The sequence below is a fragment of the Marmota monax genome, unplaced genomic scaffold (genome assembly GCF_021218885.2).
Source record: "Marmota monax isolate L192 unplaced genomic scaffold, Marmota_monax_Labrador192_F-V1.1 WCK01_AAM20220418_F8-fsc00128, whole genome shotgun sequence".
NCBI classification, from domain to species: Eukaryota; Metazoa; Chordata; class Mammalia; order Rodentia; family Sciuridae; genus Marmota; species Marmota monax.
Window position 1 is genome coordinate 4,403,639 of NW_026693452.1, and position 15,126 is coordinate 4,418,764.

Here is a 15,126-nt window from a genome sequence, read left to right on the forward strand (position 1 = left end):
CTTCTGTGTTAACATGCATTAATTATTTATTATGGGATGTTTATGAATCCACATCATAAATCAGGATGACTTGTGTAGATTTCTAGTGTTGTTTTAACTTAAATAACTGGTACTGTACACAGCAGGAAGACAAGAATCATTCTGAACCTTATTTGCAACACTGGAGTAAGAGAAGATGATTGGCAGTAGATTTATGCATTTGTCATCCCTTTATGTAAAGAATACTATCAGTTTAAGGATAGATTCATCCAGGAATGAATGTTTTGTCTTTCTGAGACAGCCGAGTGTACATCTCTGCAAAGAGAAGAACCGCCCTCCTAACCAGGCACACTTACATTTGATAATTAGAAAATGATTTCAAGCATTTATAACTTCATGGGATCCAAACATTACATAAGAACTACACTTTGCTGCACCCATTTCCCTAAAGTCATCCCATCTGTAACACAGAATCTGACCCAAAGTAGTATTCCAACACAAGCCATCCCTCCCATATTTCCTATTCCTATTAGTGGTTCATTACTTTATGAATGAACTACTGGGGATATAAGTGACAATCAGACAGGACCACTTTTATTCAAGGTACGTACCATTTAATGAGTATTAACATTTTAAGTAAGCAACCTATTCCATGAATAGTCATATAAAGGAGATGCTTCACTCCTGATCTCTTGAAACACTTTTCTTCGAAAAGGTTAGTTTGAGTCAGTAGAGGTCAATTTATTATAAAATAAGTTTATTGTTAATAACCTTATATCATTTATTCCCGATATTTGATGTTACAAACTTTAGGGTCTTTGAGATATGCAGGATCCTTGTATGTAACTGGCATAAACCCTGTAAAGAGATATTAAAGTTCTTCACAAAAAATAATGAGCAAACTTTTTACTAATTCAGTTGTTCAAGGCACACTTACCCATTATTTGAGCTCTCTTAATAGCTTTTGTAATTTCTTTCTGTTTCTTCCCACAAAGACCTATAAAAATTTAAAAAGAGCTGTTTTATTCATAAAAATGCCAGTACTCAAACTATAACAACTTGTAAGTCAAAGGTCAGATTTTCTTTTTTTTTCTGTAAAGGGCCAGAATATTAATATTTTGGCCTTTGGGGCTACAGTCTCCATTCACAACTACTCTACTCTGCTGTTTTAACTACAAAGCAACCATGTGGCACTATGTAAATAAAACTACAAAAACAAGAGGCAGATTGGATCTAGTCTATTTATGGACAGTCTGCGATCAACAAGTTTTAGTTTAGAATGTCTGAAGTATAATTCACAACATAAGGTATAATTTTTTTAAGCCCAAGTTTTTCACGTGGCCAGTGTATAGTTAATCCTGAGTGTTTTCCCTTAAGTACCTAAATCCAGTGTGGTCTAACAATGTAGTATCTGGTCTAATAGTGAAATAACATGATCTGAAAATTTGCCAGTTTTCTTAAGTGACAGAGATACATATAATTCTTATTTAAATTGTTATGATTAAAAAACAAATACCTGTTATATGTCTTCCATAAATGCATCCAGTAAACGGAGAAATAAATTGGGATAGAAGCTGTGTTTAGAGTTTTATGTGGAGGGAAAAAAATTTATATTAATACATTGGTTATTCAACCCTGAATGTAAATTTCAAGGAAAAAAAATCCATATACATGACTTTCAAGTAATATAAATATCTAATAAGTTTTAGACAAATTTTAATTGAGATATCATGTTAACAAGTCATCTCTCTAAATACTGAAAGTTAACATCTAATCCAGCATATCAAAAAGTCTATATAGCAATAACATTAATTAGCATATGCAATCAATGCTAAAGCGGTATTGATAAATCACAGATATCCTTCTAAAATACTGCGCTTATAACAAGTTACCAAAATATTTCATCTATCATTATAAGCTATTACATACTCATGAAGATAAATTATCAGACTGAACTGGGATCTTCAAGAAGTACACGCATCGGGCCATTTTCTACAACTTATGTTCTATTAACTTAAATACTGTTCACTTTGTAGGTGCCAGACACTGTTCTTAGCACTTTGCATAATCTTCCTCCTATACTGTATTCTAATAATTTTTTCCCTCAAAGACAATTTACAATTTATATTACCATCAGTACACTTAACTCCAGCACCATTCACTCCCCCTAAATTTACCACTTCTAATTTACTGAGAGTAAACAAGACAAAGCATTTGAAGCAGTGACAGGGATAGTGAGGTACAAAGATCAGCTTCACCAGAGGAACTTTTTTCCAAAGTATTTACATCTACCAAATGAGAATCACTGCTATGAAGAGCTATATTATCCAAACCTTTGGAGCATAGAAAATAGAGAAATTCTGAGCTAAAATAATAGTAAATAATTGAAGTTGAATAAAGATACCTTACAAATAGAATTATAACCAGATTTGAAATTATGAAGTTACTAAAATAGTTGCCTCTACATAAAACCTGCTATAAAACTGATTAATAAAAATTAAGTATCAGAGTAAAACCAGATCTCACCTGTACATTTTTATAATCTACACGTTTCTCACACAAGATACATTTCTTAAGAGGCTCCTTATAAGGATTTTCCATTGGAACAGGCTAGGATAAAGAAAGAGAAATCTCATGACATATTGTGATCTGGATTTGAAAAAATATATTAAAGTTAACAAATGTAAATCCATTCAAAGGCACACAGTACATTTCTTCCTGTGTACATATTTTGCACAAGCACTTTATTTTGTGTCAATTTGGCTTAAGAAGGAATTAACTCATGAAGATTCTGGAATAAAATATAAACTTTTTAGAAAAGAGTTTATAGGAGAAACAATGCAAGTCTGGTAAAAAAAAAAAGTGACTTTATGTTCAAATGCTTTTTTCCAATTACAGATGTTTAAACATTTTTAATTTAAATTCAATAAACTTCTTTAAACTAAGATAAACTTAAAGCAGAATAGATGACATGCTATTCCTATGTTAGTATAATCATTAAATAGTTTATTCATCCCCTTATTATGCTTTATCTATGGCCCCAAACTGTTCTATAAGTTAGTGTTAGCCTTTTTGACTTCTCTGTCTTCACTACGGTCTCTGATGCTTCTGTTACGCCTTCCTCCTACTGTCAGAATGTTTTGTCTCCAGTATGGAGGTGCTTTATAGAAATGTTTTTGAAGTCTACAATCCCCTGTAATTGTATGCAAAATTTTAAATGAATATGACCATGTCCCTTTTTCTGTAGAGAGGATCTATATCTTTCATTAGTCTCAGTGGGGTTTATGGCCTAAAAAGGGAGTAAACTTCCTTTATTCTCTTAAAGTATGGTGTGTGGATTAAATGACCAAGATAGATGCACAGAGGGAATAGATAAGTGCTTTTCTTTTTTCCCCATTTCTCAAACTTTCTTAGTCTGATTTATATTCAGCTCACATATAAAGACTATATTCCTTCTCAACACTGGCTAAGTGCTTTGTATGGGATGATTAGTGTCAAACAAATTACCTTTGCATGTAGTAAGGAAACCTATGCTGCCCAAGTCCATGATAGTACTTCAATCCTATAAAAATATAGGTTAGAGGAAACTATTAAATGTCCTGGTGTAAAACTTTAATTTTGATGCCACATTTATTAAGGCAGAATACCAAAAGTGACAATTGAAATAAAGGTAGGACAATCCCTTTGTTCAATTATATACAATTATTCTATTCACCTAAACTACCTTTTGAAATTCCCAAATAACATAATCTTATGTTTAATATCTAGGAAGAAAATATGGCAAGAAGCTATGCTTCTAACAAGAGTCTACGAATTCTCTTACTTCGAAACTCACCTAGGAAACTATAATCAATGAGTTATAAGTTCCAAACTCAGAGTAATGATAATTATATTATTTTATCCTACAGCTGAACTCCAATTAGTTATAAAAATTTGGTCATATTTGCAAGTGCTTTACTAACATAAAGAAAAAAATTCTTACCAGGTCCTCATTGCTGGTTCTCTGTTTATATTGTGAACAACCTCTTCTCCACAGCACTGCAATTAAACAGAAACAGTAATAAACAGTTCCTTTTGTTAGCTGAGTAGCTAATAAGGATTTTTGTTTGAGCTCAGTGCAGTGAGTGTTTGTAATCCCAGTTACTATAGAGCCTGAGGCAGGAGACTCAAAAGTTCAAGGCCAGTTTGGGCAACTTGGACCTGTGGCAAAATAAAATTTCAAAAGGATTGGACAAGTACTTCAGTGACAGGATGCTTGCCTAGCTTGAGGGAGGTCCTGGGTTGATCTCCAGTACCACACACACCAAAAAAAGATGTATGGAGTTAAGACTAATCAAGGGACAAAACATAAAGGTTTTATAGTCTTTAAATTTGGGTCAGAATAAGACATAAAACGTGATTCCTAGGGCTTTAAGGATAGGGCATATATTTTCCTCCATAAAACCTTTCACCTGCTCTCTTCCTGACATTTACTCTTTTATTCCACAGTTATAGACAGATTTTAACACTAATACGTATAGAAACAAAAGAAAGGCACTGTTATACCAAAGGGAAAATGAAAAATGGATTCTTTCCAGAGAGTAATTATTGATAGCGAAGAACAAAGATAAACTTCCATAAATTATAGATTCGAGGACCTATGTCACAATTCCGCTCTGATCTGGGACCTTAGACCTCTGAAGTTTGTTGTTGGGTGACTGTGGAAATGTTCCTTTCTCCCCAAGTTTATACGTAAAAATCTTAGGCAGGGCCCTCCCCTCGGTACAGAGGATTGAACCCTGGGGCTCTCTACTATTGGACTAGATCCCACTATTTTTTTTTTTAAAGCCAAGGTCTCGCTAAGTTGAGGAGACTGGACTTGGATTTGTGATCCTCCTGCCTTAGCTCCCTGAGTAAATGATTACAGGCCTGCACCACCGGGCCAGCGCCCTTTTTACAGAATTATTCCACCCATCACTTTCCTTTTATGTTCAAAAATTTTTAAGGAGTTGACTTAACATCTCACGGCCCCATCAGGTCTAAAGCAGCAGTCGTGGACATTACTGATTCCCACCCATTTCAGAAAAACTTTATCGCCTAGAAATCAGCTTCGTTTTGTTAACAGTGATGAGTCCACCGACTAATAGGGCCAAAGCAATGGCTATGGTGCTACAATGGAGACTTTACCCGCGCGAGTTCCGGGATTTGGGAGGCAGACAGTAGCCGTTATCCAATGTGTCAACTTCTTCCCTAAAGTACCGCAAGAAGCAATCACACCTGCCATGGTTCCTCGTTATTCCTTTTCCTTTCCTTTTTCTAAGTCGTCCAAATAGGTCCCTTCCGGTAATCTTCCCTGTGGACTCGAGGACTTCATTCTAAGGTTCCGTAGGCAAACGCGGAAAAACCGCGAAAGGGGGTTTCTTAGTGCGCCTGCGCAGCAGGTTATGAATCCCGTCCTCACCGCGCCAGAATCAAGTGACATTTGTGATTGGACCGAGAGGGCGGACGCCTAGTTTGTCTTCCAGGTTCCGGTCCGAGAGCCCTGGGAATAAGTTTGAGGTCTTTACGAAAGGTGGATGGAGACGCCAGCACTTTCTCCCTGTATCCACCTCCGCTCAGCCCTCCTTTCGAGGTCGGCGGCTGAGTCACTGTGGACAAAGTCGGGGCAGCGTTTACGGACACAGTCATGGAGGAAGGTTGTTCCCGCATCCGCCGGCGGGTGTCGGTCTGCAAAAGGAACCGCCCTAGCCTAGCAAGCACTTCTGCCATCCCCTCGGCGGCCCAGCTCCAGTCCCGCGATGAGCAGGAAGAGGAGGAGGAGATGGTAACCCGGAGCCGGCGGCGGAAAACCGTGGGCGTGCAACCTGTTGAGGTACAGCCCCATCAGCTCTCAAATTCCCCCAAGGGCCTTGTCCTCCTTATGACCTTTGGGGCGCTGATACAAACCTGGGCCTCCTACTTCGCTTGCCCACCTAAAGGGGTGAGAAACCAGATAAAGAGGACGTGAAACTGCCAAATTGAGGCAGTTTCTTCCCAAGTGCGGACAATTAACCAGTTAGATAAAATACCTTTCATTTCCTCCCTCACTTTTGTTACTGCTGTTGTAACTTATTTTGTTACTGCTGTTGTAACAATACTGAGGTATTGCCCAGTTATCCCCACTTCTATATAGACATGAAAGGTAGATACAAAAATTTTACATCCAGCAATTAAGTGACATAACTGAGACGCAAACCCAGACTTCGAAATTGCTACTGCCCCTACTTTACTAATAAAAGCTGTTTATTGAAGACCCATTACGCCCTAGTTACTGTGTTAAACAAGCTACATTATCTAGATTTTACAACAGTAATCAGACCCTAAGAAATTGAGAAACTACTTTCTCACTTCAAATTCTGTGTCGCTATACTCTTGCTGTCTCAAAGTGTCTCTTCTGTTCAGTAGAGCTCCCCAAGTCAGTGTACACGCATTCTGTATCAATTCCAAATTCAACAGAATTTCTCTGTAGTATATTGTGGTACAACTTTTTGTTATAGGCCAGTCACTGCCTCAGAGGCTGGGATTGGAAGGGAGAGATGCAATTCCCAGAGGCTGTCGTTCTTGCAGTTGTTTAACAATTTAGCACAGGTTTAAGCATTAGAATCCTAGGGGCATTAGAGAGCCTGTGCCAGGCCATGGGTTCAATCCCCACCACCAAAAACCAAAGAAGTAGCCCAGTGTTGCTTCCAGTAGCACTTCTGGGCTTCCATGTTTCCATCTGTAAAATGGTAATAATTATATCTATTATAGGGTGGCTTACAGGACTTAAATATAATTATGTACTTGATACAGCCCTAGGCTGAAGATTTTATTATTTGCTTTAGTAATGAATTTTTTTTCATTCCACATTTTTTTAAATTTATTTTTTAGTTGTAATTTGACACAATACCTTGATTTTATTTATTTTTATGTGGTGCTGGGGATCAAATGCAGGGCCTCACACATGGGAGGCAAGCACTGTACCGCTAAGCCACAACCCCAGCCTTCATTCCACATTTTTTATTTATGCATTTTAGTTGTATTTAAGATGGGATTTGTTGTTGCACGTTCGTACATGCACACAATATAACAATATGATTTGGCCAATATCACTTCCCAACACTTTCCCACTCCCTCTTTACTTCCCACTCCTTAGGCCCTTTCCTCTATTGATCTTCCTTTGATTTTCATGAAATTCCCCCACCCTACCCAGCCTTGTTTTCCTTTTTCCTCTGTAGTGAAACTTCTGTCAGTCATGAATCTGGAATTGCCTGTAAGTATTTTTGTTTTCTTTCCAGCATAATGACAGTGAAGAGGACATGTTTGGTGACTATGATAGCTTTACTGAAAACTCCTTTTTAGCTCAAGTTGATGATTTGGAACAGAAATACATACAACTTTCTGAACAAAGGAAGCATGCTACAGACTTTGCCACTGAAGATTTTTGTTCAGAAAGCATAAAAAACAAACTCAGTGTTACTACTGTAAGCAATTTTACTGAATACAAAAGTGATGAGCACACGGAGAACCAGACTGAGCATGAAGATGTCCCTGTTGAACCTGGAACTGATGTTTTGTATGATTTGCCTTCTTCTCAGGTTTTATACTTTGAAAATTTGCAGAACTCTTCAAATGATTTGGGTGATCAGTTGACTGAAAAAGGGGATGGGAGTTCATCCTTTCCCAAAACTGTGAATGAAGAATTGTCCCATAATTGCATAAAGCAACAAGAGCAAAATGATGGATCCTCTTCTAAAGTCAGAAGTAACTCAGATACAAGTAGGAGAAAAAGTATTAAAGATCATCTAAAAAGTACCATGACTGGAAATGCAAAGGCCCAAACACCAATATTTTCTAGGAGTAAACAGCTCAAAGAGACTCTCCTATCTGAAGAAATTAATGTTGCTAAGAAAACAATTGAGTCTTCATCAGATGATCTTGGTCCTTTTTACTCATTGCCCAGCAAAGTGAGAGACCTTTATGTTCAGTTCAAAGGAATTGAAAAGTTATATGGTAATGCTTTTTTCTGGAATAAAAACAAAATTCTCCATTATCATAAAATTAGTGTAAATCAATAGAAGTAAATGCTTCCATGATTATATTTCTTATTTTGAAAAGTCCAGTATTATTTGTCTCAACCTTCCATCCCTATCCTGTCACCTTGAACCTCTTTTCTTCCCTTCATACTCAAACATTTCTCAAACCGTTTTTTGTGCTTATTTAATTTTTCCTTATTTTGAGTATTTCTTTGGCCCACTCCAATTCCGGGTTCTGTACTCTTGCCTGAGAAATGATTATGGTATCTAAACTCAATGGTAATTCCAATATTTAACCTACCTGACTTCTTGGTAGCTTACCTGCAGATATTGACCACACTGTTCTTGAATTTTTTTTTTTTTTTTTTGACACCCTGTTTCTGTTTTTTCTTTGATTATCTAGCTGTACACAGTTTTCTTAGCTGGCATTAGCTAGCTTTGTTTTCTCTACCAAATTTAGTTGAAATTTCTTTGAACATTCTCATGTCTTGAATGAAGAAGTTAATAATCCTATTGATTAAAATTAAGCATGTTAAAAGACAGTGCCATTAATATTTAAGTGAAAAAAAAATTGTAGCAGAGTAATAATGTACTTTATGTTTTTTTAAAAAATCTGGGTCCTTTTACATCATTTTAAACAAAGAAGGGATGGTTGCTGCCGTACTAAGAGATCAGTTCATCAACCTATCACTGTATTAGTATTTCTGAAACTCCTGTTGGGATCTTAGGAGCTGTATGAAAATGTGGGTTTTCAAGAAGACAATCAGGTTGGAGAAGCAGGACTACAGGAAATAAAGTCTCTACAAGAGTAATATAATCATTGTAAATATTTGGGACTCACTAAACAAAACAACAAATAATTTTTAACACTTATTCAGACATAACTATTTTAAATAGCTTTGTAAATATCCTATAAACCATTCCTTTAATTCTTAAAAAACTATATTTAAGCCCAACTTATGAATAATTTTTTTCAAATATTTGCACATGCTTTGGTTCATGTTCAACACATTTATGATCTGCTTTAACTATATATTGAACATATAAAAATTGTCCACATATGGATTTCATTTTTTTTTTTTTACTTATCTGTTTATTTGGTACCAGGACCTCACACATGATCACTTTTCTACTGGGCTACACCCACAGCTTTTTAATTTTATTTTGAGACAGTCTTGCTAAATTGCCAAGTTGCCCTTGAACTTTTGCTCTTCCTCCCTCAGCCTCCCAAGTAGCAGGGATTGCAGGTGTGCACCACCACACATGGCTTGTACTTTTATTTCTGATACTGCTAGATTACTTTCCAAAAAGATTGTAGTAGTTTATGTTCTCACAAACTATACAGAAGAACACCTGTTCTTACTCTAGTCAGCTCTAAATTTCACAAGCATGGGACATTTATTTTTTATTTATTTATTTTTTTTTGATAATTTGTTTACTTTTCCAACCTAACAGATTATAGTTGAGCATATTTTATGTAATTATTGGCCACTTGCAATTCTTCCTGTTGTGAAATATGTCATTTGCTTTTCTTCTGATAAAATACTAATGCATATTTTTGAAGATTTTTAATGTTCTGCCTTGTCAAATTACTCTGGAGTAACTATTATAGTTTTCACATCATATCTTGAATCTGATCTGTTTTCATGAATCCCATTTTTGCAAATTGTGGGAATTGACTGCCAGGTAGTAATCTTTACCTTTTATGATTTAAACAATTCTGTCAGTTTAAAGTGGTTTCCATTCCATATGAAGTTCAAGTCCCCAAGTTTGTGCAGAATCTCATAGGGTTTTTTGTTTGTTTGTTTTGTTTTGTTGTTTTGTTGTTGTTTTGGTTTGGGTTTTTTGGGGGGTTTTTTTGTTGTTGTTTTTGGTTTGGTTTTGCTTTGTTTTATTTCTCCTCCTCCTTCTGTTTCTCTTTAAAATGGCTTTTAGGTAAACGAGGAAGGTAAGCTTACATATTCTGCTTACAGGATGTAAAAGGAAGAACTTAGAAGTCCCACAGGTCCTTTTACTGTCCTTTTGATCCTCTGATGTTCTAAATGACATGCCCTTGTCCACCGGGCTGCCCTGTTAGAATCTTACAACAAATCTCCAGCTGGTGATGAGGTAGAGTAGTTGTTCACACTGTTAAGTAGGCCTGAACTAAATTCTTACTGGCTGTCCACATTGCACATTTGGTATTTTTGACATTTAACATAGATTATAACTGCATTTGCTTCTAGGAGAAGATTGCCACAAGACGAAGGAGTTGATTTTTACCTTCTTGGAAAACTTCCTTGAGATTAACAATAAGAAAAGAGGAAATAATTTCTGTTTTTTCTCTGTAATTCCACAGAATGGCAACATACTTGCTTAACACTGAGTTCTGTGCAAGAAAGAAAAAATTTAATATATTCCTTACCAACAAGTGGTGGAAAAACCCTTGTGGCCGAGATTTTAATGCTACAAGAACTGCTTTGCAGGCGGAAGGATGTTTTAATGATCCTTCCATATGTGGCAATTGTCCAAGAAAAGGTGTGTTTAAAAAAAAGTGTTATTTGCTAATATTGTTGTAACATTAAGATCTAAACATCAGCATAAACACTACTAATGACTTTTACTGACTATAAAGCAGTACCTCTTTGTGATAATAATAGAACATTCTATCTTAAATATTTACTACTTTGTAATTTATTGACATTTTTATTATACTAACATACTGTATTCATCAGTCTGATTATTATGTGAAACTGCTTAGTAACTATATAATAAATATTAATTTATACACACACACACACACACACAATTCAGTAGTACTTTTAGGATGTACAAAAGCAACAGAATACTTACCTAAAATCTCTTCTAGTACTAGTTTTTTTAATTGTGGATTGAATTCTACCCTAAATGTTCTATTACTATTTAGCCTGTTTCTAAGGCAAAAAATAACCAATTTGTATAAAACAAAAGAGTTATTCTGATACTTTTTTTGACATCAAAAGAGGAAGTTTATTTTCACATTTATTATGTGGTTTAAACATTGCATTTATTTTGCAAAGATCAACACCTTATTTTTATGATATTTATTAGATATGTGTGTCTAATCTGACCCATTCCTATTGACTGATATTAAACACCACTTTAGCTTTTCTTTTTTAAATCCTTGTGAGCACTTAATAATTAGAGTTCTTTGTGTTTTGTTTTTGTTCATTTTAACTAATATTCTAGATTTCAGGTTTGTCAAGTTTTGCTATAGAACTAGGTTTCTTTGTTGAAGAATATGCTGGAAGCAAAGGAAGATTTCCTCCAATTAAAAGAAGGGAAAAGAAATCGCTATATATTGCCACTATTGAAAAAGGACATAGCTTGGTGAACTCCTTGATAGAAACTGGAAGGATTGACGGTCTGGGTCTGGTTGTTGTAGATGAGGTTGGTTACTACTTTGTAATTTATTGACATTTTTATTGTACTAACGTACTATATTCATCAATCTGATTATTATGTGAATCTGCTTAGTATCTATATAACAAAAAGTATTTTGATATATATACAATTCAGGTGAAGATATTTCATACTTGATAATCTTAAATTTGGTTTTATGTCAAGTGTTTCTTGCAGTGCAAATATTTGTATTTATAGACAGTTTTATAATATTACTTATGAATCTCTGATTTGTTAGAGTGTTTCCCCCAAAACTCATTAACTTAAAATACCAGTGGATTAATATATATGTACTATAGTTGTTATATTCAAAATGTTGAAAAGTTATAAAGCAAGGATTATATATTCATTCTATACAAATATATTCATGGTTTATGTGGGCATTGTATGAAGATTTACTTCTCCGACCCTTTTCTTTTCATTTCAAAGTTGCACATGATTGGTGAAGGGAGCCGGGGTGCTATACTGGAAATGACCCTAGCAAAAATTCTCTACACCAGCAGTAAGTATTTATTGACTTCTAATCAAAATACCTATATATAAATAACTTAATTCTACCAGTAGATTACGTAACCTATAGCAACATTCTTAAGCTTTCTGCCTTAGGGTGTTTTTTTTTTTTAATTTCTAAAGTAAATATATAAATTTTTGTTGAATGAGTAGAATTCTTTTATTTGGTGGTGGATGGGGCAGTACCCAGGATTGAACTCAGGGGCACTCAACCACTGAGTCACATTCCCAGCCCAGTTTTATATTTTGTTAGAGACAGGGTCTCACTGAGTTGCTTAGTGCCTCAAAGATGCTGAGGCTGGCATTGAACTCACGATCCTCCTGTCTCAGCTGCCCGAGCTGCTGGGATTACACATGTGTGCCACTGCGCAATAGGAATGAGTACATTAGTATTTAAGGAATACCTCTTATTCCTGTACACTCATTAGGTCTGTTTGCATAGTCACATCACTCAATTTTTGTGTTTCTTTATCTATGGAGATAGTAACAGCTTCAACCTGAGGAGAGAATTGTGAGTGTTATGAGTTAAAACATTTAAAGCATTCCACAGTGCCTGGACCATTCCACTCAGGAAGGATGTCATAACTATCATCATCATCCCAATAAAGTAGGATATTTAAGTGGTTACTTTAAGGAACTAGTTTGCAACATCAAATAGTCTTTAAATGTACATGAAATATTTATTCTAAATGTCATCTCTACATTTATTGATATAATGCTGTAATACTTAGCCTGTATATGGAATAGTTATTAACAATAAAATCAAATCTTAAGATTTGTGGATGGAGATGCTGGGGATTGAACTCAGGGCCTCACACTTGCTAAGTGCATGCTCCACTACTGAGCTACACGCTCAGCTTCCCCAAATTAATTTTGACAACAGCTGTATTTAGGTAGGTTACAGCACTTTAAAATCATTCATTTAAAAAAAAATTTATTGAACACTTACTGTAAATACAGCAGTAAATAGAACAAATCCCTTCTTTCATCAAGCCTATATTTTAATGAAAGTGAACAGATAATGAGCAAATGAATAAGAAGACATATGGTGGCCAGGTGTGGTGGTGACACATCTGGAATTCCAACTACTTCAAAGGCTGAGTCAGGAAAATTGCAAGTTTGAGACTAGCCTGGTCAATTTATCAAGATCCTGTCTCAAAAATAAATAAAAAGGGTTAGGGATGTAGCTCAATGGTTAAAACCTGCCTGGTTTCAAAAGAAGAAGAAAAGATGGTTTGTTAATGGTCATAAATTCTGTAGGACTTAAAGAAGAGGAAGAGAGGAAATGATCACCTATTTGTCAAATTCAATGAACATCTTAATTTTATTTCAATGTTTGACTATTTTTCGTTTGTGTGCAGAAACATTTTCTCTTGACTTTCCTACTATCTCTTTGTAAGTGGGATCATAGCTTAGCATTGAAAGATAGCAGAGCATAATGGCTGAAGACAGACTTTTTGAATCTTGGCTCACTTTTCTACATGACCTTGGGCAAGTTATATCAACAGTGCCTATGCTTCCTTAGGCATTAAATGTGGGTGAGAGTAATAGAACTTTTCTCACTGAATTGCTGCAAAGATGACACAGGTTAGTCTTTGTAAAACATCTGTACCTGCTACATGATGTTTGCTATTGTATAATTTGGCCTATCACCAGTGCCTTACGCTTAATAGATATTTGAATAAAATTAACCTTTTTAGTGGCTCCTTCTTTTTATTCTGTGTCATAGCTAAGCTTATTCATTTTGTACATTTTAGTTAGCATAAATTCATCTTAGGCTTTTCACATGTTTCCTATAGTGCCTACTAATTGTCATCCATACTCCTGACTTCAAGGACTACTTGTGTGCCAGTGACTCCTAGTCTGTATTTCCCAGTCTGTGTTTCCAGACTATAACTCTCTTCTGAAAAATATCAGCTGCCAACTGGAGACTCATGTTTGAATGTTCTGTGAGCAACCAAGCCTAACCAAAGCTTGGTCAGAGACTCACTCATTTCCTTCAAACTCATTCTTCAATCTGAATCCTTAGCCAGCCAAGTTAGACCTCACCACCACCACCACCAGCCCACCCCCGCTTGCATTGTAGCCCCATCAGACCTCAAACTCCTGTACTCAAATGATTCTCCCACCTCAGCTGGATAAAATCTTACAGTCTTCACACTTCCTATCTGATTTACCTCATGAATGTATTTTAAATTATTTTCTTTCTGCCCCTTTTCACTACTACCTCTTTAATTCAAGACCTCACCCTTTACTTACTTGGATTGCTACAGAAAGTACCAAGCTTCTCTTTTGTTCTTTCTTCTGCACTGTCTAATGTAGAATCAATGATCTTTCCCAGAAGCAATTAGTTTATTTTACTATTTGCCATCCTTTAATAGCTTCCCTTGTTTTCTGCGTAAATCCCAAAATTCATAGCACTGCCTTTTTGATTTGACCCTCTGCTCACCTCTTCAGATTCAGAGTCCACCTTAATGAAGTAGGAAGGAATAGCACTTAGTTCTTTTTCAGATAAGATCCTGAATGATCCCTTCAAAACAAGAGAGTAGCAATGAAGAAACATTTGCTAAAAAGGCTTCTTGGGTTTTTAATTTGGTAGCTAAGTACAAAAGCAACCATTTTTTACTCCTAGGAATTCATAGAACTTCATGAGCTTCATGTATTTTTAAAAATTTTTGAAAAAGTTGGCAACCTGATAGCAAGATTACGTGAAGAACTTTCAAGTTGCAAGAGTTTTGGACTCATTTAGCCCTATATCCTACAAGTGTCCATCACCCAAAGAAACATACTGTAACTTCTCATAAAGATGATTCAGATAGCCACATACGCATTTATACCCATTATTTTTGTTTAAAAGCCTTAATAAATATCCTACTTCTTGCCACATTTGAAATTTTATAAAATTCTAAGTAATAACTCTCAGGATTTCTGAAAGATTGCATTATTTGATTGCCAGATTAATATTCTGGTCAAATGCAGTTTGAGCATTCCCAATCTGAAAACCAAAAATATGAAGTGTGTCATAATCCAAAACTTGAGGGCCAAGACAATGCTACAAGTGGAAAATTTCACTGACCTCATATGATGGTCATAATATTCCTGCTTGAAGGTTCTATGAGCAACCAAGACTAAGTCAAAATGCAGGTACACTAAAATATTATATAAAATTACCTTCAAACTACGT

At 35.5% G+C, this 15,126-nt stretch overlaps 2 protein-coding genes across 8 annotated transcripts in view; one reads left to right on the top strand and one right to left on the bottom strand.

The window, feature by feature from the left end:
* Nucleotides 1-547: 547 nt before the first annotated feature.
* Nucleotides 548-5,389, bottom strand: Mrps18c (mitochondrial ribosomal protein S18C). 4 transcript variants are annotated; one of them, XM_046457629.2, is made up of 6 exons: nucleotides 5,236-5,381; nucleotides 3,962-4,017; nucleotides 2,506-2,589; nucleotides 1,496-1,553; nucleotides 917-976; nucleotides 548-837 (listed from the first exon to the last, which is right to left on the bottom strand). In XM_046457629.2, the coding sequence occupies exons 1-6, from the start codon at nucleotides 5,240-5,242 to the stop codon at nucleotides 761-763; spliced, it is 342 nt and encodes a 113-aa protein (XP_046313585.1). In that variant the 5' UTR covers nucleotides 5,243-5,381; the 3' UTR covers nucleotides 548-760. The 4 variants fall into 4 exon arrangements, with proteins under 4 accessions (XP_046313585.1, XP_046313583.1, XP_046313582.1 ...); XM_046457627.2 differs by having other exon boundaries at nucleotides 548-858; nucleotides 5,146-5,379; XM_046457626.2 differs by having other exon boundaries at nucleotides 5,146-5,373.
* Helq (helicase, POLQ like) overlaps nucleotides 5,384-15,126 on the top strand; it is a 47,145-nt gene continuing 37,402 nt past the window's right edge. For 2 of the 4 annotated variants that reach the window (XM_046457619.2, XM_058583422.1), the window contains exons 1-5: nucleotides 5,384-5,830; nucleotides 7,275-7,989; nucleotides 10,351-10,529; nucleotides 11,220-11,420; nucleotides 11,862-11,934. In XM_046457619.2, coding sequence (XP_046313575.1) covers nucleotides 5,645-5,830; nucleotides 7,275-7,989; nucleotides 10,351-10,529; nucleotides 11,220-11,420; nucleotides 11,862-11,934 — 1,354 coding nt within the window. In that variant the 5' untranslated portion in view covers nucleotides 5,384-5,644. Of the gene's footprint in view, nucleotides 5,831-7,274; nucleotides 7,990-10,350; nucleotides 10,530-11,219; nucleotides 11,421-11,861; nucleotides 11,935-15,126 lie in introns of those variants that run through there. The other 2 variants (XM_046457620.2, XM_046457621.2) reach the window with 2 other exon arrangements.

Excerpts from the sequence above, each read along its gene's own strand:
- Mrps18c (XM_046457626.2), bottom strand. The coding sequence starts at position 5,242 with ATGGCAGGTGTGATTGCTTCTTGCGGTACTTTAGGGAAGAAGTTGACA. Across the intron at positions 4,018-5,145 it reads AAATCCCGGAACTCGCGCGG|TGCTGTGGAGAAGAGGTTGT; the intron begins GTAAAGTCTCCA and ends GTTTAATTGCAG. Across the intron at positions 838-916 it reads TAAGAGAGCTCAAATAATGG|GGTTTATGCCAGTTACATAC; the intron begins GTAAGTGTGCCT and ends ATCTCTTTACAG.